The sequence below is a fragment of the Typopeltis vanoorti genome, chromosome 19 (assembly GCF_054136105.1).
Source record: "Typopeltis vanoorti isolate ZY-2024b chromosome 19, IOZ_Tvanoo_1.0, whole genome shotgun sequence".
Taxonomy (NCBI): domain Eukaryota; kingdom Metazoa; phylum Arthropoda; class Arachnida; order Uropygi; family Thelyphonidae; genus Typopeltis; species Typopeltis vanoorti.
Window position 1 is genome coordinate 89,583,945 of NC_143567.1, and position 27,825 is coordinate 89,611,769.

The 27,825-nt window shown below is 35.2% G+C and overlaps 1 protein-coding gene across 2 annotated transcripts in view; it reads right to left on the minus strand.

Moving 5' to 3' along the window:
- Positions 1–27,825, minus strand: part of LOC150096324 (protein spitz-like) — a 190,567-nt gene that overhangs the window by 13,646 nt on the left and 149,096 nt on the right. For both annotated transcript variants that reach the window (XM_090408832.1, XM_090408831.1), the window contains 3 exons: positions 25,363–25,470; positions 611–782; positions 197–258 (listed from right to left, as the gene is read on the minus strand). In XM_090408832.1, the coding sequence (XP_090264958.1) occupies positions 197–258; positions 611–782; positions 25,363–25,470 (342 nt within the window). The remainder of the gene's footprint in view (positions 1–196; positions 259–610; positions 783–25,362; positions 25,471–27,825) is intronic.

The following is a 27,825-nucleotide window of genomic DNA, read 5'->3' on the forward strand; positions in this document are numbered from 1 at the left end:
TCAGGATTGGCACACCAAAATATTTTCCAAAATCGCAAAAGCTTAAATCTGCAAATGATATATAAAGTGCAATTTTTACAATGCATTTTTTGGTTACTCTTCTATTAAAATTTTTCTTGATGTTATATAACTTCAGTTTAGTATAAAGAAGTTTCTTAAAAATTATATTAATGAAATTGTAATTATCAATACTTACGTAAGTAAGACCCAGCTAAATCTTTAAACTGACATCTATCTCCAACATAGCCATCTGCACATCTGAAAAACGGGGGGGAAAAAAATTATTTATTTTTATAGTAGTAAGGTAAGGTTTTTAAAATAAGTACTGACAGTTATTTCAAAACATGGAGTTAAAAACTTGATAGCAAATACAGGACGAATTTTTCTGTTTGCTTTCAGTGTTTAGGAATGCAAGTAACTGAAGATCATGCAATGCAACCATGGAAATGCCTGTATTCATTGTAGCATATAAAAATGTTTGAAAATACCTCACTTTTTACTATACATTAAAATTCATAATTTTATCATCGTTAAGAAATTAATTTCTTAATATTATTAAATAAATACTAAAAATATTAAAAGATAAATAATTTTAGATAAAGAAACATACTCGCAGCTATATTGGATTGCTTCTTCTATTCGTACAGAAAAACATGTGGCACCATTCAAGCAGTACCATGTAGCATAAGCTTCTGGACACTCATATGTCTGGAATGTTATATTCGGCCTTGTTGTAGGAGATGGTGTTCGAGGTCTAGGTGTGGAGCGTGAAGAACATGATTCTAAAAAGATGTAAACAGATATCAGTTTTATTTACTCTGACTGCATGTTATATACATAATAAACAGTACAAATTTCAAAATACAATTTAAGAAGGAACTATTTCCAATATATCTGACTGTTCATATCGCGATATACACAATCAGAGTTTAGTTTCATAAAAAATGAGAGGATGATACTACTCACGTCATCACATGATGTTTATACCATTACAATCTCAGGCACATTTCTTTTTTTAATGTGCATAACTTTACAGAAGCTTTTGTACCTTGTGGAAATGTCATTGGCTTCCATATGCTACAATGTGAGAAGATATAAGTTCTATTCAAGTTACTGACTAGATGAACTTTGTTTAGACTTTTTTTTCGAGCAGTTCCTGAGTTAGTCAATCTTGGCATATGCAACTAGGTTTTCCCCTCCCAATGACTTTAACCAATGTTTTTAACCCTGCAACTCGAGAAAAACTGACTGGAGAATTCACACTATTTCAGATAATAATATATAGTGTTAGGAACCATGAGATGACAGCAGATTTCTACCATTCTCTCCTTCCCAGATGCCTTTGAATTACTGATAGTTTTGGACCATATATCAGTGATGGCTAAGGAAGGAAACTGACTGGCCATCCGTCTTCAAAATCAAGGTTAAAATATGGTATTTAGTGTATTAATTATTAAAGAGACAAGTCAAAGGAGGAGGAAAGCATAGTATACTGATAAGCAGTATGCATATCCAGATGAGTCCCTGACTTTCTGAAGGTGCCTGTAAAATAACAATTTTTAGAAATTGATATGCAATCAATCTCCACTCTTAGTTATCAGTGATAGCTGAAATGAAGGCTAGTAATAATTTTGAAGGCACCTGAGCAAGAGTATAATGGATAACTACCACCTAAACCCTAACACTCATGTTGCCTGACAGTGTGAGTTCTATAGTTAAGTTTTCTGATGTGCATGGTTAAAAACTGATCCATAACAAAAAAATCTTACTTACCAGTACCAGGAACCCGATTCAGCAGGCTTCTGGCACTGGTAGATGCCTAGGAAAAAAGGTCTAGAAGAAATTCTTATAGCTGACAAATGGTACTGAACCTGTAACAGTCTTTCTTTAGGAAGTCTAGCATTATGGTAAAGTTAAGTTATATATAAGTATTAATATCAGTTTAAACACTAGGTCCCTAACAATGAACCTATTTTCCAAACGTTTTGAAAATATCAATGTCAAATGCAAGAGAGAAAGTCATTGTGTATTGAAAAAGATTGATCATTCCAAAAATTCGCAATTTAAATATTGAAAATTGTACTCTAAACACAAATTAGGATTTCATAATTGATGAATTTGTTTTGAAAAACTTAAAAGAAAACATTTAATATGCTAATACATTTCCAAAATGTTTCTGTTTCCCTACACATATATATATAAAGTTACGTATATATAGAAATACTCATGTGAATATTATTTCCTTCTTATTTTTCAAGTTTAAAACTTGAAAAATAAATAGTGATTTGGAAAATTTAAATAATTTAATTACGATCGAAATATACTTAATTTTGTTTATACTTATTGTTTTATTAATATATCCTTCATTTTTTCTTTAATAGTTGCCATTTCAAATTTTTCATTTGTAGTATTTTAATATTTGTAGTATATTGTAGCATAATTCTAAAAACATCTCTTTTAATTCACAATATTACTTCGCTCTGATAGCTTAAATGGAAAGGTATCATCCGTCCCCCCCCCCGTATCTACCACTCAGCTGAAGTTGCTTTTTTTTTTTTTTTTTTTATTTGTCAAATTCAGTTCTACATAGACTAGCTCGTAAATGAACGTTAACGTGTCCACACAACTCAGGACTACTGTTATACCACAAATAACGAATAAGCATTTCGTCCTGAAATGCTAAGTAAATGTTTATGCTTGTTGCAAACTACTAAGGGAGTTCGTCGTAACTTTTCTTTAACTTATAATAAGCGACAGGAGATCTCCAAGTCCAGATGGTGGGTTAGTGTCAAACTCACACCGGATACGGGAAAGGAAAGGGGGGAGGGGGAATAGAATAAGCGGCACGTGCGGAATCAAGGGTGGCTGCCTCCCGGAAAGTGATGGCGAGGTTGGTGTCACGCACATAGAGAAGACAGGACACGGGAAGGCGATGCCCCAGTTCCCTACCCCATCCCATCCACCGAGTTAATTTATCAGGTTAATTGTAATTTTTGAAATCCGTATATAAATCATAGGTGAAATGAACTAACTGCTTCTGTGTCACATTTCTTTCTTCAAAACAAAAAGCTCCCTGAAAGTTACAAAAAAAAAAAAAAAGAAGTTCAGAATATTACACAGACTTTATATAATCTTATATTTTTGGTACATGAGATGCTTTCTACAAACTGAAATTACTGAAACAGTCCATAGATGTATTAATTCATAGTATTTGCAGTTAAATTAATTGGCGGCAAGATTTTTGTTGTCATTTATGTATGTATTCGAGGGTGACACACGCTTACAACCTTCTGTCTAAATAGTGACTATGGTGGCTAAATGACTTTTCACTTCTGTACAATTTATCTTGATATTTTTTATATGATTTGCACAACACCGGATACAACAGTTCAACTACTGAATACGACAAGATATTCGCTTCATATTTCTCTAGGTTTATTAACATTTTGATCAACAAGTGGTGGTGTTAGTGAAAACTTGGGAAAAATATCCTTTAGATCAGCAAAGATACGTAATGTATATATCAGACTGCGAATGTCAAAATATATGGTGTTCCCAAGTAAATATACAGTATTCTCCTTTGTTAAAGATTTGCAATTTTTTTTTCTTTTTGTGTCGCAGAGAAGATCCCTAGAAAGCGATGTTTATTACACATTGTAATCATGATTGATATCTTACTTCCATCTTGTTCCATGCAACACGAATAGACACTATATTTCAGAGAAATCAAATTGCGCACTCCTCAAGTGAATGTGGACCCCTTTGGTCCACCTTACACTTTCCACCAATTTGTGATAATATCAGTCAGACATTTTGGGTCATTCTTCCTTCAACGTTGACTCCCAAATTATATACTGTTGTTCGACAACAATACCCAACATTCCGGTTAGGTCCAAAGGCATTCTGTTGGAATGAGATCGGAATTCTGTTCAGGATAGTCATGTTTTTCCACATCGTTTTCCTCAAACCATGTCGCAACAGTATCCATAGTATAATATGGTGCATTGTGTTGAAAGAGACAATAGGTTTGTTCATTCCCAGTCAGCTCATCAACTGCACACTCGTTCATCCGATTGAGAACAGGTAAACCTTGTATAGGTTTACCTGTTTTGCTGGATGAAAAACCTATCGCTTCCGTATGAGACCGACTAACGCATCCATCAGCTGAAGATGCTGAGGAAGGAGATAGCTATAAGCAAATGTTCCACAGGTTTAATCCTATAACATACTTAGCAGCATCGAACTATCTGCATTCGATCATATTTATTGAGACGACCAAAGCCAATTCTCCATGCGAGATCATTCCCTTGTAGGACAGCCCTACATTAGAAAATGTCCATTTTTAATGATTCCCAAAACTTAAATTCAAAGAAAGGCTTTATTATCAATCAATTTGAGAAAGAGAATTTTAGCGGTTATCATCAATTTAAATTGATTTAAATATGTAAAAATTAAGCACTCGTTGAATGCCTTGAATAGATGGCATTCAACGAGTGGGTATAAAATTTGTACGCAAGAGAGAAGTACACCCTACGTACTTAAAAATATAAAGCGAGTAAACACACAAAGAAAATAATTTGTGCTTACAACTGTTAGCTTAGTGCTATTTTCTTAACAGGAATGATCCAGCAATAATGAAAATGCCATGTTTTGTTTGACATTACGAACTTAAAAAAAAAAAAAAAAAAAACTCTCATGGTCATATGCCATTAATTATTCTCCCCCCCCCCACACACACAAATATATACACAAACAAACTGATCACTAGAACGAAATATTGCACGAAGTCTGAAAAACTGTTATCATTTTGATGCCAAGTCATGTGAGAGAGCAATTTGTGGCTGAAATTTTTACTACTGGGAATTTTCTCATTTCCGGGGTAAATTTCCCTAATTTGTGAGTCCTAGTGATTGATGACTTTAGGCATGAATTCATACCTACTGGAAAGGGGAAGGATTTCAATTACGAGTACCATAGACTCCAATGACAAAATATTAAGTTCCTAATTGCGTTTGTTCTCGGACTGGTGTTTCAGTCTTATGAAAAATAAAAACTGAGTGCAACCAAATTGAACTCACATTCAACCCAGAAGCCCTGGGCTGAATGCGAGTTTTCTTGTGTCTTTCAACGCATTATCCTCCTACTGTATTATTGAGGTGATATCCGTGCAGACGCGGAATGTCTATAAATTATTCACAACGAATTCCGATTTATTTATTTATTTTTAGCTTATGCGATATTCTCCGGCATTCTGCCTTGTTTGACCATTTCATTATCTTATTGTTCAATACAGGTATGCAACTTCAAACTTGAAAACTAATCCGCGTGGAGCTTTGCTGTGTTTCACAGAGTAAATGATAATTTGCTTCTTGTCACTGAAATGTTACATATTTCGTCTTAAACAAAACTTTTATCATACAGAAAGTTAAACACGGAACAAAACGTAACTGTAGGGTCTGAAGTTATTTATATAAACCTACTTGATCAATGACTAATAATGCTTAATACGTTAATGAAGAAATGAAGCAAGTTAGCAGAACGGTATCGTAAACTAAAATAGTAATAATGAAAGAAATTAAAAAATAATTAAAACAATTAAATTAACCAAAATACTAAATTCATTATAAATTCCACCCACCCAAAGAGGTTGGCATTTAATGAATTTATTACTTTATATCCTTAATTTTATCATATGTATGACTACTATATAATTTGCTAAGTTTTGTGTCCGAAATTGGTACGAGTAATACAAAAACTAAGACGGGATAATATTTTCGTTAGAATTCTAAATACCGTTATTAATAAAATCAATCTAGATAGGAATTATTACTATGGTGCAGACAAAGTTGAAATAAAACGAATTAACTAAATGCTTAGGCTTTCTGCAACAAGTATCTTAAAATTAAAGCGATTTTCATATTTTTGATTCGAATCAAAAATATGAAAATCGTTGTGGATGTTTGTGAAAGTCTTTCGGTGGCATATACTCATCTCCCGCTGTGAGGCTACTAACCCTACCTTATTGAACGCTTGAAGTAGTTTGAAAGTTTCATGTCTGGTTTCTAGAGAAGCATCTTCGAATTATCTAATCCCCCTGGTCTATTGCATGTACTATCTAACTGTTGAATTGACATTTAAAAGGAACAACACTTATCATAGTTTGAGGATGTTAAAATAATCCGATACTGGAACTTGAAAACATGTCAAGAAGGGATTTTTTTACATTTACTTTTTCGTTAATGTTCTCTATTTGGTCATGATAATTTTTGTTTCTAGGATGCCCTTGTTTTTGACAAGCTCAAAATTATGATTTGTAACAGCGAATAATTACTTATTGTATATTTTGATGATGCTCCAGCCTCGCGTATCATCGCCAAGTGGGTTTGAATTCCATTGCGGGTATGGATGTGTAAATCTCTTCCATGAAGTCAAGATTATCTAACTAGCCCACCTAAGGTACTATTAGTATTCTATAGGCTTAAGGCCTTTCGTGAATGGGACTAAATACAACTTAAAAATGTGGGAGGGCAAAATCACGCTATACTGAAGCAAATGAAAAGGCGATTTAAAGAAAAAAATGTGTCGTCTTTTAAGAAACAAAACAAGCCATTTTATTAAGGATATAACTACAGCCAGGTTCCTTAAGTTGCTGGCTTTAAAAAAAAAAAAAAAAAAATCTAATCGAAGAACTTTATTTGGATGGCAAACTATAAAAGCCAATTTCAAATTTACTTATTTTACGAATGTATTCAAATAAAATAAAATGACTTGTACAAAGATTTTATTTATTTATTTATTTTATATTTATTATTATTCCCTCCTGTAACTTCCAATGACTAAATGAGTTACTTTACAGACAGCTGAAAAACAAACATTAGTGCAATAACACGTGTTCATTCAGCTCTAGAAAGCTAATTTCAGGTCACTTCCCTTTTCCTTCCCAAAGGCTAAACCGTTATTAAACTTGAGAAACATCAAAGCGACAATTTAACATTGACCTTGGTTGAGTGGGCCCAGCCAGAATGCTCACGACCACCTGTAACTATGATGCAATTGGCCTTAATGCTTATAACATGGGTAGGCAGATGGCAAATCTGAAGAGAGCCATTCTTCAAAAGATCCCTCTTGGCAAAGATGACAGATGTAGTCATTTCACGCATCTTATACTAGTACACACTATATACTTCAGTTAGAAAACTTAATGGCCACACGAACACCTATCCTCACGTCAAAATAGGAGTTTAATGGCACGTCCTTTCCCAATTACAAGTAGCAGAAATTTCCTCCTACTTATAAAGAGTAAGGAAAATGTGTACAGAAATACACTGACGTTATCTGTGCATTTCACCATCAGGTTATAAACATTGGAAATAAACAAATGCTTGGGTTAGCCAAAATGCTTTAATTTTAATACAAAAATGAAAACAATATAGGTGTTCTTAACTTATAACATATCTAATATATATTACAGAGCATTATTCCGTTACTATTTTAATAGAAAATCATGTAATAGTTGCACAATGTTCGTGCAGTCTCGAATAATTAGCATCAGGCATGTTTATAAGAGGCAAGGATGAAATTATGAGGGTGGTACATGTAATTTAATCTACAAAAATACGTGCTTTGTGCATTTATTTATAAAGTTATGAATATCGAAAATAAGCAATGTCCCAGTTGGTTGAAAGCCGTAAAATACTAAAAGGAGTCTGATACTAAAAATAGTGCTTCTCAATGGGACAAAAAACAGGTATTCTACCCCTTCCCCCCCTTAACTCCCCTCGTAACAAAATGATTCCAAACGGAGTTTGGAATCATTTTGTTTTGGGGATTCTCCATAGCTCAGTTCGTTTCGACTGAGCCTGAAAAGGGGTGGGCTCAACTCCCGTCTCTGACGCGAAGAATCGTTAACAGGGCTTTTCAATTAAAGTGATATCCGTTCTCATACTAGGTGGAGAGTTTCTCTCGGAAACTCGGGATTTTTATCTCTCAAAAAAGGCACACTGACCACGTAAATACATACATCTACAGACGCAATACCAGTGAACAAGGAAGTCAACGGGACACCACCTTGTTCCATAATAATTCCACAGTAATAGCATTGCTACCCCACCAACCATTGGGTTCAGGGAAGACACACTATTCTTGGCGTCCAAGGATATACCGATGTCAAGGTACAAGTTTGCTATTTCAACTTGAAGCTGACTCAAAATAAGCAAATGAATAGTTCAACGGGAAGAATGATTAGGACTGACTTTTTCTATAAACGATGCGTTCTAATGGTTAGAATAAGAAAGAAAAACTCGAATTATATTATTTTATAAAATACATGACTTTTTCAAGATCTACACGTTCTATGTCTCTGATGTAGTATATCTGCTTATATACTCGTAAAATATTACAGGTAAGTAACCCAAATGGAGTGTTGGTTATGGGGTCTAAAGAGACCAGATTTAAGATCTCTGCTGGAGGACTGATTAAAAATGACCCGAATTAGGGGATATAATATCAGAAACCTGCTCTAAGAGAAGAAAAATCGACAATTTATGAATTAGGTGTCTTAAAGGAATCTGAAACGTAAAGTATGTAAAGAATCAGTAAGAGATACAAATCACCCCCCCCCAATAAATAAATAAACATACACACCCTGCGTTATAATAATTAATCAATTCAGAAAAGCAGCTGATTATTCTTATGCACGAATTGCAAATTAGTCTAAAACTGGTTAATAATTCCCAGGAACAAGTACATGCGTAAGTTTTATAAATCTGAAATTGTTAGCACATGTGTATAATAGGTCGATTAATATAGCCTGGGTCAATTCTATAGTCGCGTTCTATGGCTGAATGCCTATTAAAGACATGTTCTCAATGACCTAAGGTGATACAAAATTCTTGAGTTCACACAGAACATTTATGCTGCAAAATTTACTCCCAAGAAGTGGGTTTATTAAATACAAATGTCCACATCTGTTTATTTTTCTTTTTTTCTTCTTCTTCTCAGAACAATGTTTCTTCAAAAACATTCACTAGGAAAAAAAAAATCTTAAAAATTTTGAAAAATAGCATATACACGTGACTAGGTATAGGAGAAGGAAAATAAATTCTTGGGAGAGAAAATAAACAAATTAAGATTATATTCATGTTGTGATGAAATATCTTTAAATGAATTTTTAAATAAATCATAAATATGTAAATAAATGACATGTTGCATGCATTGGAACTCTTCTATTTACAGAAAGATCCCATTTCAAACGGGGGGGGGGGGGGAATTGTGCATCAGCTCAATACGTTTAATTCTGTTCTTAAATATAAGCAGAAACTGAAATAAATTAAAACAGATCTGAAACAGGGAAATGAGTTTCACATTCTTTGACATCATACTATGCATTTCAGTCAAATATTCAGTCGAGTGTACAACATATAACACAATTTCCCAATCATCATCAAATGACTTTAGGAATACCAGAACGAGTATTCATTTAAAAGTCATGGCAAAAGAACAAGGAGGTCACTTCCTGTCCATAGAAAGTGGTGAAGGACTTTTAGCTCTTTTAGAACTGAGCCAAAGAATTACAGTACGCTGTCCCTCTTCTGTTTGACCAACACAAAACCATGACCTAAATTATTCTGTCAGACAAACGAGGAACTTGTGGGCGGGACGAACAGAAGACCAGACTAGACTTCCTTTAAAAAAAAAAAAAAACTAGTAACTAAGTAAATATACCCCTCTCTGGGGAAAAATGTTCAAAACCAAATTAAGCTTATTGTCTCTGAGAGTGTGCTTTATGTTTACGTCTAAACGCATGCCGTACCATGCAGGCTTTCAAAACCCAGTTCCGAAGGAATGGGGTAGCTAATTCTTATTCACGTAGTTTTTCATATTATTATGCTTGGCTGCATATTGCGTGTGTTCTTCGGCCGGTTTGCCTTTTTGCGGGATGCAAAAAAAAAAAAAGAAACTTCCACTTCTGTAGAGACCAGCTAACTAACCTTCAAGGTGAAAATCCTTGATAAACGTTCTTCGCATCCTAGACGAGATTCGAACCCAGATGTTTCCAACCAAAGGGCATCATCGAAACCGACTGGGCTACGGAGGCTCCTTAAACTTGGTCACTAACTAGAATTTGTTTTTTCCTTACTCTTACAACCAGTTTGAAACTTGAGGAAAATTAAGGATCGCAAACTCTGTTTTCCTTTCCTCAATTTCGCGACACAGTAGTTACATACTTCGTTAGGTCTTTCATATTATTATTTTTCTTTTTATTAGTCTTTCATATTATTATGCTTGGCTGCATATTGCGTGTGTTCTTCGGCCGGTTTGCCTTTTTGCGGGATGCAAAAAAGAAATTTCTGTAGAGACCAGCTAACTAACCTTCAAGGTGAAAATCCTTGATAAACGTTCTTCGCATCCTAGACGAGATTCGAACCCAGATGTTTCCAACCAAAGGGCATCATCGAAACCGACTGGGCTACGGAGGCTCCTTAAACTTGGTCACTAACTAGAATTTGTTTTTTCCTTACTCTTACAACCAGTTTGAAACTTGAGGAAAATTAAGGATAGCAAACTCTGTTTTCCTTTCCTCAATTTCGCGACACAGTAGTTACATACTTCGTTAGGTTTAACGAGCGGCATTTGGAGCTATGGCCGAACCAACTAAGGCTATGACTGTGTATGTTTCTCTGAATTTTCTCATCGGTTTGTCTGTTCTGCAGGATGAAAAACCTTTCCACTTGCGTATGAGATCAGCTAACTTACTTCCAGCCAGTTAGGCTTAATAGGGAAACCAAAAGTGGTCCATTTGTCTTCCCCACACACCAAAATAAATAAACATACGTCACTGATTTTAGCACTTCGTCCAAATAAATGCTAATAGCTCACCTCACTACGGGAGAATGCTCATACCTGACAAACTGTAAACGATTTCGTGGGTTCTTACTAAAAATGTTAATTCAATTTTGGTGTAATTTTCAACTTAAAATATAAAATGAATTTAATTACCACGGAGATTTGACAGATTTTCGAAACCTATCGGAAGCACTAGGTTAGCCTGTACACTCCATATCAAAATACGATAAATCATTCAGAAAAGAAAAAAAAATGTTTATTGTATCAAGATGGCGTATAATATAACTTCATAAATCTCTTGAGGAACGTTTCCCTAGATGTCACTTGTTAACAAAAAAAGAAATGTATAACTTTTTTTTTTTTTTTTTTTTGCAATAACCAAATATCACAGCGCAACGTTTATTTTATTATACAAGAGTGAGCGTGTGTTAAGCGCACACGACTCGCGTTTTAATTTCAAACTCTTCGACACTGTGGAATGTTTGTAGTTCCATCACAACAGTAAGAGATTTTCCCACAGTATGACGAGGTGTCGAATCAACGGAGCCGGAAAGAGGAAACGAGCCGTATTTTAACAAAACGACATACCTGCACTTCCCTCGGCCGGCTAGCACTTCCTTCTCATTCACCATCACCAATTTGGGCTATAGCTTAGAGCGAGTCACTGTCCTCTCATGGACTACTGCTATTGTTCGCTGCTGTACATGTACGATAAACATTCTGTAAAAGTGAAATGGGCACAGGAATGCCTACTCGACAAAAATTTACTCTGTCTAATTTGTTCTCTCACGACGTTAAAAAAGAGAATATTATTATTATTAAATAAACACTCGCTTAGAATAAAATGGAATAATAAAAAAAAAAGATTCTTATACTTTTTAATTCCATTATTGGTGAGAACGTGCGTTTAAATCACACAGATCAATTCACTTAATTAATATGAATAATCAGCTAACATGAGTATATTTTGTACTCGTCAGTGGTACTTCAACAGGAGCTTAAAAAATTTAAAAAAATATTCAGGAGAAAAAAAAGTTCCGTTTTTATCAGATCATTAACAAATGAGTTAGCATTGCGCGCGCACACACACAAATCGTTTAGGACAGTGCTTCCTAAACTTCTGGAAGTCGGGGCCCCCTTTGAAAAAATTAAAATATATCACGGATTCCCTCGAAAAAAAAAATCGTAATATAGACATATCATTATATTTATATTCAATGCAAAACATACACAACGAATATTGCAAAAATCAAATGCAAATATTACATTTCTAGCATGTTACATCCATATTTGACATGGGACATTATCTCATATTTTTATATAGGTAGATTTACTGTTATTGTACATTTGCAGTACAAGCACATGAAACGTAAAACGATTAGTAATAAAGAAAGAATTAAAAACATAAAAGAAGTCTAATAACAATTTAATGTGATGGATGTGTTTCAATACTGCTACACCAATATCAGGTGAAATATTTGAAACTGCAATTCTTAGATTTCTGCTTTGAAATGAAACTTATATGAATAAGCAGATATTTACTAATATTCATTAAGCGCCGAAATACGCAGGAAGTAAAATTTGAGAAACCGCACCAATGCGTGATTTTTTTCCATTAAAATATAAAAAAACAACAAAAAAGAAATAATAAAAATTAAATACGTTTCTTTTAAGATAAAAATAATCTACTTAGTCTTAAAAGATTTTAAATTTGTTTTCATTATTTCACGGGCCCCCTCAATAAAACCTACGGCCCCCAATGGCTTGGGTTTAAATCCCATCAAAAAAATTAAAGGCATTTTAGACTTTCGTTTGTTTGTTTTTTCCCACCCTTCTTACAATTTGTTTTCGCTTCACAAAATGCATCTTAAAAATACGAGCATACTATAAATATAATGAATATGTTTAAGTTAAAGGATATTACATCCCATATTGTTTCATAGCCGATGTTCCATATCAAGAAGTGATTGGATCTTGCTCCACCCTTACCATGAGTTGCCTCAGTGTTGCACTCCCTAGAGGGTCAGTTGTAACACTATCCAGGTATTTGCTTACGCTTGGACTCGCCGAACTTTATATATTTACTATATTCGGCATGAAACTCTTTGAGTTTCTTATTCGGCTAAGAAACAATATGGAATGTAATATCCTTTAACTTAAATAAGTTTAGGTCGCCGAATTGAAGCCTTTGGCTCTTCATATAATTAATAATGAATATGTAATATCCACACGCCTACGCACAGAGATCAGCACACACAGAAATATAGTTGGCAAAACAGTCGTTTTGACGAAATACAGGCAATCAACCTTAACCTTGTGGTGGCGAAAACGACAGTTATTGCGTTTATTCAGTAGAGTCGAATGAATATATTCAGACAGCCTTAAATGAATATCGCCTCAGGCGAACATTTATGTGGTTTGACTAGGCATAGGGCTGAAACAACTAAAGTTATGAGGACAACAGACTGTCATTTGTGTATATTATGTGACCAATTTGCCTATTTTGAAACATCCGCGTGTCCCAGAGGACTTCGGGCAAAGGAATTTCTACTGAAAGACGCTCTGAGGCAGTTGCTCATCATTTCACCTACTGGCCATGTAGTTCAATCACTGCAAATGGCAATAATTCCCTGAGAGTATGTCAGAAATTGGCACATTGACTTCTTTCTAAACACATACATAACTGCTCAATTAACGTGACATCAGGCTGGGGGGGGGGGGGGAATTGCCTTCACTTTTTTTCTTTACAACGTTGCACTAGCAGTGGCATTTTCTGGTGTTCTGCAAGCCCCGTTACGGCACTGTGTCGGTTAATGACGGTGATGACAAATTTAAATGAAAAGTGTAGTCGTTACTATTCATATCTGAAATTTATTTAACAGTTAACGTAACAGTTTATCAATAAATATCAACAAATGAGAATATATAAGACCAAAACAAAAGGCTAGAAAGAACATGAAAAGAGGCTTTCGACATAGTTCAATTAAACGGTGGAAACTGAAATTTGGCAATGGGAATACGGGGCCCAATTACACAATAATCCTCCATCCTCACTTGTAGCAGGAAAAAGTTATTCTTCTTTCTCATCAGGATCTGGGTTTATCATTAAATTTCGATTTAATTAAATAAAGTCAATGAATAACAACACGGGATATTACTGCAAGAGACAAATAGCGAAGTATTTGAAATTTCAACGGGAATATCTGGAAAAAAAATTTATTGTTGTTAATACTCGTGACATCAAGATGGAAAGGCTGGATTTTAAGGTCTAAAATCCAGCCACCCTGGAAACTAAAATCAGCCTTTCTTTAATTGAAAACACCAATAATGAAGTCATAGAAACGCATACAAAAAAATTACTTCCATTCATCTAATTCACAGGAAGTACTATTCTTTTCAGCAGTACTTCTTGTGAATTAGATGATGAGAAGATTCATCGTTGCCACTGTTTTGAGTACTTTTATTAAAAGATTTTCAGCTAGTTTTATTTTCGATTTTTCTTCTTCTTCTCCCCCCCCCCCTTTTGTGCTGCAGGAAAAAGGCCACTCTTTATTTTTCTACTTATGTTTCTTAGAATGTAACAAAATGCATCAGAATCGATCTGCAACTTGGCCAATAGAGCAACATGCTCACTACAAACTAAACATAATAAACATTGTTTTAATGGATTATTATAAAAACACGTTAACAATTACATCTGTTTACTTGACTGAGCAATACTGATTAGGAAAGCTTATAATTTTTCACGGGAACATTTGTTCTTGTTTTTATAACTAGGACCAATAAGGTTGTACATTTGGATTCGTCAGCTGCATGCTACTGGCCTGCCCTTCTAAATTTAGCACAGTCACGATCAGTCGCGTTATTACGACGCTTCCTACGCAGAAGGTCGGAGGGGTCGTAACTTGACCTGGTGGCCGTCTGTTTGAGCTATGCGCCCATTCACTGTTTGTCGAAAGACGTTGTGACTACTCAGAGCTCCCGAAACACCCCCACACTTACCCTCCCCACCCGAGTAGTACTACTAGTAGTAATATTCGTTCATCTTTCTGCAGGGACCTCAAGGAAAGATAGAAAGCAACTGGTAATTCATGCGACTTTTCGTCTCTGAGATTTCAGACATATCCGTGCTTTCATAATGCGGAGTAGAAAAACTTGTCAAACCAGGAGAAAGCGACATTAGAAGAAATAAAGGGGAAATAGCACATAATAAAGAAATTGTCCAGACCAATCTTTTTTCATCTCTCTCACATGCCGAGTTTCAGTCATAGTTAATACGTCCATTTAATGATTTCAAAAACTTCTTATTCTCCCCTCCCCTATATTTATAAATAATGTGTGAGAAGATTTCAAATTACACTAAAGCATTGTTTAAAAAAAAAAAAAACTTTACCAGTGATGCTACATCTAATCTTAAAATATTTAAATTTATGGTATAAATTAATTTAATATTACATTCCATACAATATGGATTTAATTATAAGTATATAACTGGTGCACTAGCTAATGTAAGTACTACTTCATTAACGTACATTGAAAATAATATAAGGAGATATTTGTTCAAACATCGCTATACATACCGTACTGTATCTTTAATTATAAATTGTTTTAAATAAAAGTATTTGTTTCTGTTTTATAGCGCGCTTCATTATCCTTAGATTTTCCTTGCGTATCTATACATAAAAATAAAGGTTATTTTAAAAATACGCAAATATTTAATTAAGTGTTACGGACGCAATCCCCTCATATTCTATACAAATATTAGTCTCGACTTACACGATTTTCATTTACACGGTTCTTTATAGAACCAATCTACCATGTAAATCAATATCAGGTGTGTGTGTGCAACAAATAATTTCGAATTCTCGTGTAGTTTACCTCTTTCATACTTAGTCACTGACATACTGCAACTCGTTTGTGTTAGGTAAACGCTATATTAAGTTATGCTGTTAAGACAACAGTCTGAAGTGCATGCAATTTGGGACAGTTAGTGTGTTACGTAGTACATATGCAAACGGCCACTCCTTTTGCAAACAGCTCGCGCGCGCGCGCGCACACACACAAAGGAGAGCCCTTAAAATCAATTTAAGGCAAAGGAGAGCCCTTAAAATCAATGTCAGTTAAATGCTAATTTCCGGTGGAAATGCATTAGAAAAAAAAAAAAAAAAATTAAAACTCCCTTTCAGTGCAGTTATACCTCCAAAATAACGTTTATACAAGAAACAGACTGGCGACTACAAAGAAAAGCACGCGAGGAAAGGCGCGGGGAAGGCGTACTCTATATCACTATAGGAAGTACCGAGTTCCTTCACACAGAACGATAACCTGAATGTCTTGAGTTCTAAGCAGACTCCTCGTTCTACACGTGTTGACCTAACGGTTCACACCTGGGGGTACCTACGACTTCCCTCCAACACGTCTTCCCCTACTCTGTCTGCAACGATCCCTACGCAGCTGCCACGATCTGTTGGGCAGCCACCATCTTTGACATGCTAACCACCAGAACAATGTGTGCCATAGGTGCGAGCACGTGCCTATTCTCCGCCCCTTGCCTCAGCCGTGCAGACATATCTTGGCCTGCTGATCCGTGACCTAGAAGGACAAATTCGATGAGCAAAGTTCAGTTAAGATCTTAAAAAATAGCAGAAGGCAGCAGCACCGTCGAAACAGTTCGGGAAGGGGGGGGGGGGGGGAAGACGGCAAAGCAAACAGTATTGGTGAATAGTCAGTGTGGGGAGAAATGCGGAAGAAACGTCTGCATCCAAACTATTTTGGGAACAGCTGCTGCTACGATATCCACTTTTTTCCCAAATAAAAAAAATATATATGTTTAAAACAAATAAATAAAATACCGCACTTATTCCAGAAATTGCATGCCAGCTTTGATCATTCATTTTGTTTGTGTGTGAATTAGGGAAATGTTAATTTGTATACGTTTCCAAGTTTTCCTTTTAAAACACTAATATGAACCCTTCTTGTCTCAAGGTTTTATTTGTATAAATGCAAAAATAAATACATAGTCATTTCTGAATTAATAGGAAAGGTAATATTCTGTTTCGTTTAGTAAAAACTATAGCTGTATTTAATGGTACATTCACAATTTATAATCTACAGTTCTCAGATTGGTTGAGTTGATGTATAAGTTAATGAATTTTTAAGTCATAACAATCCATAGAAGATAGACTGGAAATCCAGTTGGAAAATGATTCCAAATATCTGTCAAAAGTTAAAAAACGTGCATTTGCACAGTTTAGTATTCAAATGAGTACCATGATTTGAACAGAACCTAAACAACAGTCCTAATGTGAGTAGAAGGAATGCACTATAAACATACACACATTCCATGTGAGAGAGAAGAGAGACAGATTAACAAAATACGTAAAGTGAATCACATTCACTAAGTATTTTGTCCAAAGGATGTATGGGAAGTGAGAGGTAGACAAATATTGGAAAAGATGTAAGGTCAGAAAAGACGGGACCACCAAGTATTTAAATTCCATCTTCCTTTTCCCCACTTAATGATTACTGTCATAAAGATTATACATTATTTAATTATAATTATAGTCCACCATTCTGAAAAGTGGATTCGCAAATCATGTGCCCATGCTCAAAATACAAAACTGGGGTCGAATCCCAATGGCATTTGTATGTGAAGGTTTTTAGGTCGAAGATGAATTTTATGAGAACACTATCTGCTTACAGAATCCTGGTGTAAATTGAAAGAAAGTTCAATGTCCGGTCTCCGGAATAAGGGTTACTGTATTATCTAACTTTTAGCCCACCCAGGTTAGTAATACTGTACCTTGGGATTTGTATTTTGTAGGTTAGGTTTCCATTTAAAGTATGAATGCGGTCCGAGAGTTCACCCACTCATTTTTCTCATTCTTTTCGACTGCTAGCAAACCGTAAATTTCACTAAATTTAATCGACTGATATCGATACTTATCGACGGAAAATCAAAAGATGTCATCCGCGGTATCCTCAAAACAAATTTATTTTAAGCAAGTGTGCTGCAATGTATACATCACCGTTCAATTTGATTTACTTATTTTTTCAAATGAACAAAATAAAAGAAAATATTATGCAAATTTATCTTATTAACTAATCTTTCAACACCTTCGCGCACGATTTCTATACAGCTTTCAGCTCGGCGAATGAATCTATTATTTAATTATAGTTCATTTAACATATATAAACGCTTCGGCTGCATTGGGTGACCGAAGCCTGAAAGAAACAGTCATAAAGTTCGTCTTCTTACAATGTGAATCAATTAAATGTCATTTTACACATACAGTTAACGCTCGAATAACGCGAGGGTTTGGGGCACCGACTCCCCCTCCCCGCGTTGTTCGAAAATCCGCGTATAGCTTTTGACTCCCCCAAAATTTAACTACTAATAGCCTACTGTTCACCGGAAGCCTTACTGATAACATAAATAGTCGATTAACACATATTTTGTATGGTATGCGTGTATTATATACTATATTCTTACAATAAAGTAAGCTAGAGAAAAGAAAATGTTATTAAAGAAAATCATAAGGAAGTGAAAATACATGTACATTACTGAACTGTATTTATCGAAACCGTAAGTTGACGTAGTCTGTTTACAAGTTTTTCCGCGCAGTTCAAACCAGCGTTGTTCAAGGGCCAACTGTATTTATTTCTGGTTTTGTTCGACTTTGTTTTAATAGCACATCATTTTGATTCTGGTTTCGGTTTGGCTGTCCCATTAAGTTGTCACGCGGGGACAGAAAGCCCCCCCCCCCCCATCCCAAACCGTTCCTGGATAAAAATGTCTAAACATCGTCATACTCTCTGTGTGAGTGCGCGGAGCATCACAGTAATAAACTGAATGTGCCACGTATGTTTAATCAAGCGGAATTATCATGGAAATAAAATGTAATGAAAAATAACTTCCGATATATCAGAAAAAATGCTTATAAAACGTCATGCTGCTAACGTAATAAGTTAAAGCAAAACATTATTTTCCGATATGTGTTCTCTCACGTTATTACTTGTTACCATTCAGTACTTTTCTTCCAAATTAATATAGTATTTATCGCATCTACAACACAGTCAGATCTGACAGAATAATAATAATAAAGGTACTATAATAAAAGCAAGGTAGTCGTTCCCTTTGTGCCTTCTTGATAATGCTTCTCCGGATTATTTGTTGGTAATTAAGTTTTTAAATATACATGCCAACTGGTATTTATTGTGTTATTGGAAATATTTTCCTCTAGTTGTGCATTTAAGTTTATTTATTTATTTATTTTTAATAATCATCTCACTCGAGAAAGGCTGGAAACTCAGAGCATTTTAGTATGGACTTTGAACTTTCCAAGCCACTTCAGATGCCCAATAATAATGCTTCAAGGCCATCCGGGCATTAACACGACGACCTTGTCACATCGACCAACGGGGAAGGTATAAAGCTGCAGAATGAATGTTTTTCCTTGCATTTTTTTCCCTATGCAAACTCCACCCATACAAGGGTTTAAACCTAGACTATAATGAATAAAGGTTAGATAATCCGGAAACACTGCCATAGAGACAAACATGGAACTTTACCAAATCACTTCAGGCTTCCAATAAGCAGGGTAGTGATCTCACACAGATGGTGAAATTAAATTACCACCTAAAGAACATTCAGAAACATCCATACTAATTAATTTTCAACTATTATACTAGACCGCACTACTGAATCACTGGGATTAATAGTTAAAATCCTAGCCGGCCCAATGAATCCCACTACGAAAATGGCAATGAGGCTGTTTTTGTTTTTTTTTTTTGTACCCCCTATCTTGGAGTTCGTATTGCTTAGGCTGAAAATACTGGTGAACTGCAAGAGTTATAAAAAAAAAAAAAAAAAAAAAAAAAAAAAAAAAAAAAAAAAAACACTCCGATTTATATATATTTTTATGAACGGTAGTAGCAAAACTGCGACGTAATGATAAAAAAAAAAAAAAAATTATCTCACATCTAGATTTCCTGATGCAAATTAACAGAACAACCTGTGATTTCATTAGTGAGTTACATGCATAGTATTAGATGTCTAATCTGATTAGCATGGCTGTCCCATTAAAAAAAAAAAAAAAAAGTAACTTCATATCACCACAGTTCGAAGCACTCGAGGAGATTCTAGAATAAATGCAGCCTTGCAAGATGATGTGAACAGGCTGGAATTGTGGGCATGGGAAAATGGCTACCACTTCAAAGTCAGCAAAGGTAAAGTCATGTACTTTGGTATGATATCCAATGGCGCATTATTATTATTTCAACATTATAACATTTCAAAAGCATATTATATTGGTCTGTTTTTTATCATTTAAATTGGTTACCAGCTTCCTCTCTGGTTTGCTTACGGTAGATGGTGTCCTCTCCTCAGATTTCCCCACCAATGCAGGAATACCCAAAGGCTTTGTACATTCTCCTCAGCATAAACATCTTCTCACTAACTTCAAATCCTAACTATAGTCTTACTAATGACAGTGCACTCCATTCCTCTTTTTCACTTGATAAACCCGTAGTGCCCAATTATTAGCAGCCTCAATATCAACCATATCCAACACCCTAAACTTCGATTCCATTGCTATACTTCAGTAGAGCGAAGACAACCTTGTATGCCTCAATGCTACAAAAACTTGATCCTGTCTAATTCTCGCAAGAAAAATCTCGTGTCATTTCCCTCGACTTTCGATAAATCCAGATATCCAAACATGATCAGATCACCCTTCTTGGGCTGACCTAACCTCCAGCCTTTCTTGGAGAAACCACATCTCAGCCATAGCTTTAGGAGCCGCCAAAAGACTCTGTACTTTTCTGCTCAAGGAACTACTATTCACCTCTACAACTGCTAACAATGCATATATCCTAAATCCGCTCAGCTATGACATACTGATCCCACATTTGGGGTGGAGCATCCAAATCTTATATAAGATTGCTTGCTGCTATCCAGAAGAAGGCAACCAGTTAACTGATTGTCCCTCTCTTACAGACGTTCAGGTTCGGCCTTGTCAGATACTTTCGTTGACAATGCGCTGAACTGTCCTTCCTCAGTTTCTTCGAAGATCAGTTGCTGATCAGCATCCGTTTAGAGTTCCAGCTCCAAACTTACTCAGTCAACCAACCAACTTCCTTCTTTTTCTCTTTTATTCCATCTAGCCCTGTTCTTTGGAACAGCCTCCTTCATCTTTCGTGTGTGGGTCAGATATACAAGGTAACACTCGCATCCATCCAGCATTTATGACCTGCTTACTTCCAATACATCTCTCAGAAAGGAAGATGTTTGGTAACAGTAGTATAAGAAAGATATTGAAACGCCTAGCTTAACTATTAATATAACATACAGTCTTAAAACTATGACACTTGATGTCAATAATTCTGTGCACTTTAAAATAATATTAGAAAGCTCAACATCAAAGGGGTTCAGATCTCTCGATAATTTTTAGGTTGTCTAACTTATATATTCTTCAATGAAACTATCCATCTCTTAAATGCAAAACTGACAGCTGGTCCAACGCCTTAATTCGCATTAATAGGAATGATACTATTATCATTCATTAACAGACCCTACGCAGTTAACTTCCAGACAGGCTCGAAAAGTTAGAGCTGTAACTTCTAAAGCCTGTACAAGCTCCTCTATTCAGAGGAGTACATTCTCCTCTGAAAAATCTCGGTGTAGCTGTAGTATGTGAATGACACGTTCGGGATCTAACCTCCACAGCTTGGCCCACCTAAACAGTCAACAACGCAGCATATTCGTGTTAGCTTGGATATTTCTAATATTCCCATGATCAGAATATTTCAGAATGCTTGGGTCATAAGGTCACCAAATGGCGTATTATTTGTAAGATATATCTAGAAAATCAGCTTACAATAAGCAGGTATCCAAAACCAATGCTAAAAGCACGGAATCAAAATTACTCTCCAGCAGAACAAACATGGGCTGATCGGACAATATGCTGCTCGCTATAGAGCTAAAATATATAAGGAGAAACATTCATATCACGTTGTTAAAATCTACAAATTGTGGTTAAGAAATGATTACCGGTGGTAAACTTTCTGGTAGTCCCAGAAGTCACCCTCCTTCGCCCACTTCGGCAGCTGACAGTATATTTAAGCAAGATACCACGTAAACAAAAAAAAAAAAAAAAAAAGGGGGGGGGAGAGAAGGAAACTTAATACTGCAAACAATTAAACATGCTCCTTCATTCTTGGACTCGGTGATAATTCTGCACCTGATGTTATGACACACTTATTATCCCACACTATATTTTAGGCCTAACCGAAAATATAATTTTCGTGTTAATTAACCGAAAATACAATTTTCATCACGCACTTCCGTGCATGATGAAAATTGACAGCCAGTTTAAACGAACGGTTTAAAAGGCATAAAATGGGGTGCATAAATCTGTACATCATTCAAGAGAATTTGAGCATGCAACAATATATTGCTGAAGAAGTGCGTCTTGTAAATCAGAACCAACTGTATTAGCTAATACAGACAGGTTGGCAAATAAATATCATTGCTAAACCTTCTTTCACTTGCGATTAAAGCGGTGCCAAAACTTTTTAAAGTGTCAATAACCTTTGAGATCGTGTTTGGCGTAGATAAATTAAGGAGAAACTTTTTTTTCGATGAACGGAAAGGGGAGAAATAGTTTATCTGGGTTGTATCCATTTTTTATCGTCCTGGAAGCAATAATCACTCCATAAGATTTTTTAGAACTGAATGAAATATCATGAAAATTACTATTTAAATACAAATTAATCAAAATGCTTTACTCATGTAATATAAAAACAATCATGAATCACACAGACGGTAAAAAAAAAAAAAAAAAAAAAAAAAAAAAAAAAAAAAAACGAATGGTCCCACAGTACAATCATTCAAATTCATAACAATTTCTGTGCATAATCGCACGTGTCCTAAACAAATTTCGTCGAAATTAAGCTAATTTCTCATTATACTAAATGTTCCAGGAATGCCGCGAAAGGATTCTATTCTTAGTTGCTTTTCATATGGTAGTATATTATATCGTGTGCAACTGTTTTATGCCTTCTCGCTTGCAAATTGAAGCCAAGACAAGTCATTTAGAGAAGCAGTGGAGGGGGTTTTCTTGGGTCTAAAAATAGCAAGTACATGTTGTACGGAAGTTATTCATATTCTGAATGAACTTCTCTCATGAATGAAAAGAAAATTTCTACTGTGGTAAAATTAGAGAATACCATAAAATCGATCGTATAGCGATGATAAACTAAATATATGCATATTTATAATAACAATATTATTGAGGACGGTTTTAAAGGATGGCTACAAGCGAATTTAGATTAGTTCCATTTATGCATTTAGAAGAAGTGAATTAGTGATATCCCTAATTTACTTTTTTTTGAAAAAGCAGCTGATACAATATTTTTTAATTAATATTTAAAATTTAAAATATTTTTTAATTGAAGCTTATTTTGTAATCAGAATTATACTGCGTAATTAAGCAGCAAGTTTCAATCCTGAGAAGGAAATGGATATATGTGATTGTCCTTAGGCGAAGATGAATTTTATCGCCCGGTGTGAGATTCCCATCCCGCTTAATAAAGGCCTGAAGTAGCTTGAAACAAAGTTCAATGTTTGGTCTCTAGAGCAGGGTTTCCAGATTATAAAAAATTAAATTAAATTTTAAAAAAATATGAAATATTTAAAGTGTGCGTGTGTAGTAACTCGCACCTTTCTGGCTAAGCGTATTCAACCATGTGACACTTCTAAAAGAATTCTTTTCCTCTACCTGCATACACAAACGGTGCTTGCTAGTTACAGTTCCCCACAAACTGTGTATACGTTTGCTCGCTTTAGGGGACAGCTGTGTAATGCTTACAGAATTCACCTCCTAATTCTGGTTACTATGGATACGTGAATGAGACTTGCACAGCCACGTAGTTGACACAGACATTTCAGTAATTAAGGCGGAGAAAAGTAGGTATTTGTAGAAGACAGACTCAGAGACTGCTCTCTTAGGGTCGTTTCCTGTCACTCCATATGGCATCTCTTGTTTCTGGCGAAGCTTGCGGAATTGTGGAAAAAGGGGGGAAATTAATGGAGCTGCATGCAAAGGATGGAATGACACGTCATGGCTAGAAACGAAAACGGAAGAATCAACATAATTTCTGATAGTTTTTCTGTCAAAATCTCTCATTTTAAACGTTTGGCTTAAATTCCATTTCTCAGGTGTGTGTAGATATTACAATATGCATTTTATTTAGCAGAGGCACTTAAACATATATATAGTATAAACTCTAAACAATTTTAGGAAGTTATACCGGATATAAATATACATGCAATGTCTCTGCAGACAAATTACTGAGTTGCTTCAGACTTAATATATTTAAAATTCCAAAAATTATAATAACGTTTAATAATATTTTATAATCTTAAATGCTAAATGTGGAATTTACATGTTGTACTGATTTTTGCTGGTTCAGTTTATAATCAATATATATTAATTACCATATGGATTAAGTAAATAGAAATTTCATATAACACACACTCATTTATTATTCACTACGCTGTTTTAAAATCCTAATTTTATTAGCGAAATGTACAATAAACAATACAATTATATTGTGCAGTTAACTGTTGTTGGAAGCAAGCAACTGTAGCTTGCTTCCAAGAAATTCGACTTGACTGATCTGTATAGAATTTTATAAGACTTTCGTTCGGCATTGGTCCAAATAATGAATAGCACCTCATAACAGCAGGGTTTTCAAAACTACTCTGTTAGCGATTAAATCTAAACTGCGTATTCGATTTCATGGCTACATCGTGGCAGCTGAGCAGGAATACGAAGATCTTTCGCAGCAGCATTCTTGAAACTTTTAACTAAGAATTCGGGCAGTCTTGGTTGGCCGAGCGGTTAGCGTACCTATTCTCCGACCAACAGGCTGCGGCTTCGAATCCCACAGTGGGCATGGATGTTTGTGATTGTCTGTAGATGGGAGATGAATTTCATCGCCCGGTGTAGGACCACCGACCCGCTTATTGGAAGCCTGAAGTGGTCTGAAAAAAAGTTCCCTGTTTGGTCTCTAGAGCACTGTTTCCGAACTATGCATAAAAAAAATTAAAAATACAAATAACCTTTCGTGGATGATAGAATTTTCCTATTTTGCGGGGGGGGGGGGGGGTTGGAAGCTGACTTTCGGTAAGAAAAATCTCGCTATTTCCTTATGAGAGGGACTAGCTCATCTTCGCTCTGTGACGATGTACTTTTTTTTTTTTTCCAGAGCTAAAGCTCTGAAAACATAAGAGTACAACGTTACATTGTCTTAGTCAAATAAGCAAATATTTTATTGTGCAGAGAAATACGAAAAGATGAACAAATATCGATTAATTTTTGAACAATACGTTGCCAACGTATGTTTATTTACGTTATTTTTAATGGGAAATATATATATTTCTGGATTGAATAATAATTTTTTAAAAAGCGCACACATACAAAATAAGTAACCTAATTTGTTATCTATTCTTACCTGTTATCCTGAAGACAACAGAGACACATAGCACCAGTAATAATGTAGGATGATGCATTGCAGGCTTCAGGGAGAAGCGAAATGCTAATCCTTGCAGCCACCGTTGGCCTAGAAAAAGACAAATATATTCGAAATATTCTAAACTAGAAGATGAAATATTTCATACAAACTGAAAATAAATAATCAGAAATTATGATCTTGAACAGCATTTGGCGTTACCGGACATAATGACATATTAAAAATGAAACCGTTCTTGGTATATTTGAAACATTTACGCACAATGTAAAAAAGAGATGCGTGGCACAATAATTAGCACTAGACTCCATGGAGATGCGTGGCACAATAATTAGCACTAGACTCCATGGAGATGCAGTATAGTACAACAGTAGCAGTGATTAATGTTATAATCATAATATTTACAATATATAATGATAATAATGTGCGATATCAGAATTTACAATAAAGTAACTTATCTCGAATCAAAATATCTTTAATGTAGCAAACTTTATGTGAAATTTTATTTATAATAAAAAAAAAATAAAGGTAAACTCATATCAAATTCAGACGACCATCCCTCTATAAAGAAATACCTTTCTGATGACTCATCAAAACAGGAGCATTTAATTAACTAGAATAACCAATAACTCCTTACGTTCAAGATAATATATATCACTGCATCATGGTATGACAGTCACCCGATGCGCATGTGTACATAAGTGCGGAGTGGGAAGAACTCTCCTTTATTTCCCTCCCCTTCACTCTAGGAGCAATATGCTTTGTAGTTAGGTCAGAAAGTAATACTTCATGGCAGCGATCAAGCTATAATTACCAACGCGGACGAGGACTGGCAGCCACGCATTTTTCGCTAGGCTTACTATCGATGGTTGAATGACAATCTAAACATGCAATTTGCCTACAATTACAGATACCAGATGGCGTGAGGCAGTAGCAGAACTTAATTCATTCATTAGTCCTTTATGTTATAAATTTATACTGTCGTTAATTCGATTTGATGTTTCGATTGCGCCACGACAGAAAAACTGTAGTATTTGAAATGAATTATACATTGAACCAACATCCCAAATATCACTTATTGTCTTTACATTAGTAGATTGTTTTTTGTTTAACGAAATCAAACATATTTCATGCATAAAAAAGAAGAACCTATATATATGCAAAGAACGATCCAAAGATTCTTAAAAACTGTTGTGAAGAAATGAAACGTACAATGTTTGCTATCACCTTCTATACAGGGTCCTAGAACATAAATATACGTTATAGTAATAGTGTTAAATCAATTATTATGAATAATTACCAGTAATTGTACATTATCTCCAGGAAAAGTGCAAATTTTTATCAATTCTGCCGGTTATTTTACATATATTTCGCAACAACTACCAGTCTAATTGGCCGAGTGGATAGTGTACCCGCTCTCCAACCAAAGGTGGCGAATTCTACCACACGCATGGATGCTTTGTGATTGTCTTTTACCCCAATGCATCATTCATACAAATATATATATATAATCAATTAACTTCAGTTCACAAGTCTGTTATAATAGCACAGTGTTTTTATGGTTTTTTTATGTTTTTTAATTTGCTTTAAGTGTTATTACCATACCTGAAGAAGTCATTTTTGACGAAATATATTGTGTGCTCCATTAAATTAACTTATCTATTTTCTCGGTTTCAGTCAGTCAAAACAGGATGAATATATATATATATATATATATACTCTCCCATTATGGAATGGATCACCATGGAGAAGTAGACCAACCCTCCTGCTACGGAAGAGGTCTTCACCTAGCAGCTAAATATTATCATAATCATGTATGTATCTTGTTTGTGTTCGTCTCGCTGTTTAGCCTGAAACCTGTTTAGTTGAAAGTAGAGGGAAGTCATCCGATAGTCAGCGTAATTTAAGCCTGTTATATAAACTGCCTAAATTATTATAATAATAATCACCAGTCCTTCATGGAGGTGAAGACTCATCGTGGGAGGTTCACAATACTACAGTGTGCCGTATCGTATCCAAAACTCAGTATTTGCAATTTCCATCTCTTCTGACAACGCATTTCACTTGCCCTGTACCATCCACGCAAAAGCTAATCTTCACTCACTTCCAAACCAACAGTTCAGAGAGTAGCGTCTGAAAACTGAAGGATTTTGAAATGCTTTCTTTTTGCTGTATTCGTCAGTTGAAAATGCTGCAGTGCAGTTTTCAGAAGCCAACTCGTGAACTGCCATTAAATCTCTGACTGAGTTCTGTTCATGGAACTTAAACTGTCTTTCTGATTATTCATAAAAGTGTGCGCGCGTGTGTGTTATTGTCATTCCCATCCACGAAAGGTTTGTAATGATATAGCGTGTCTCAAACCGTGAGGAGGATTGATAATCCAGAAACTCTACTCTAGATACAAAGCACGAAACTTATTAAGACCATTTCAAGTCTCCAGGAAGAAGC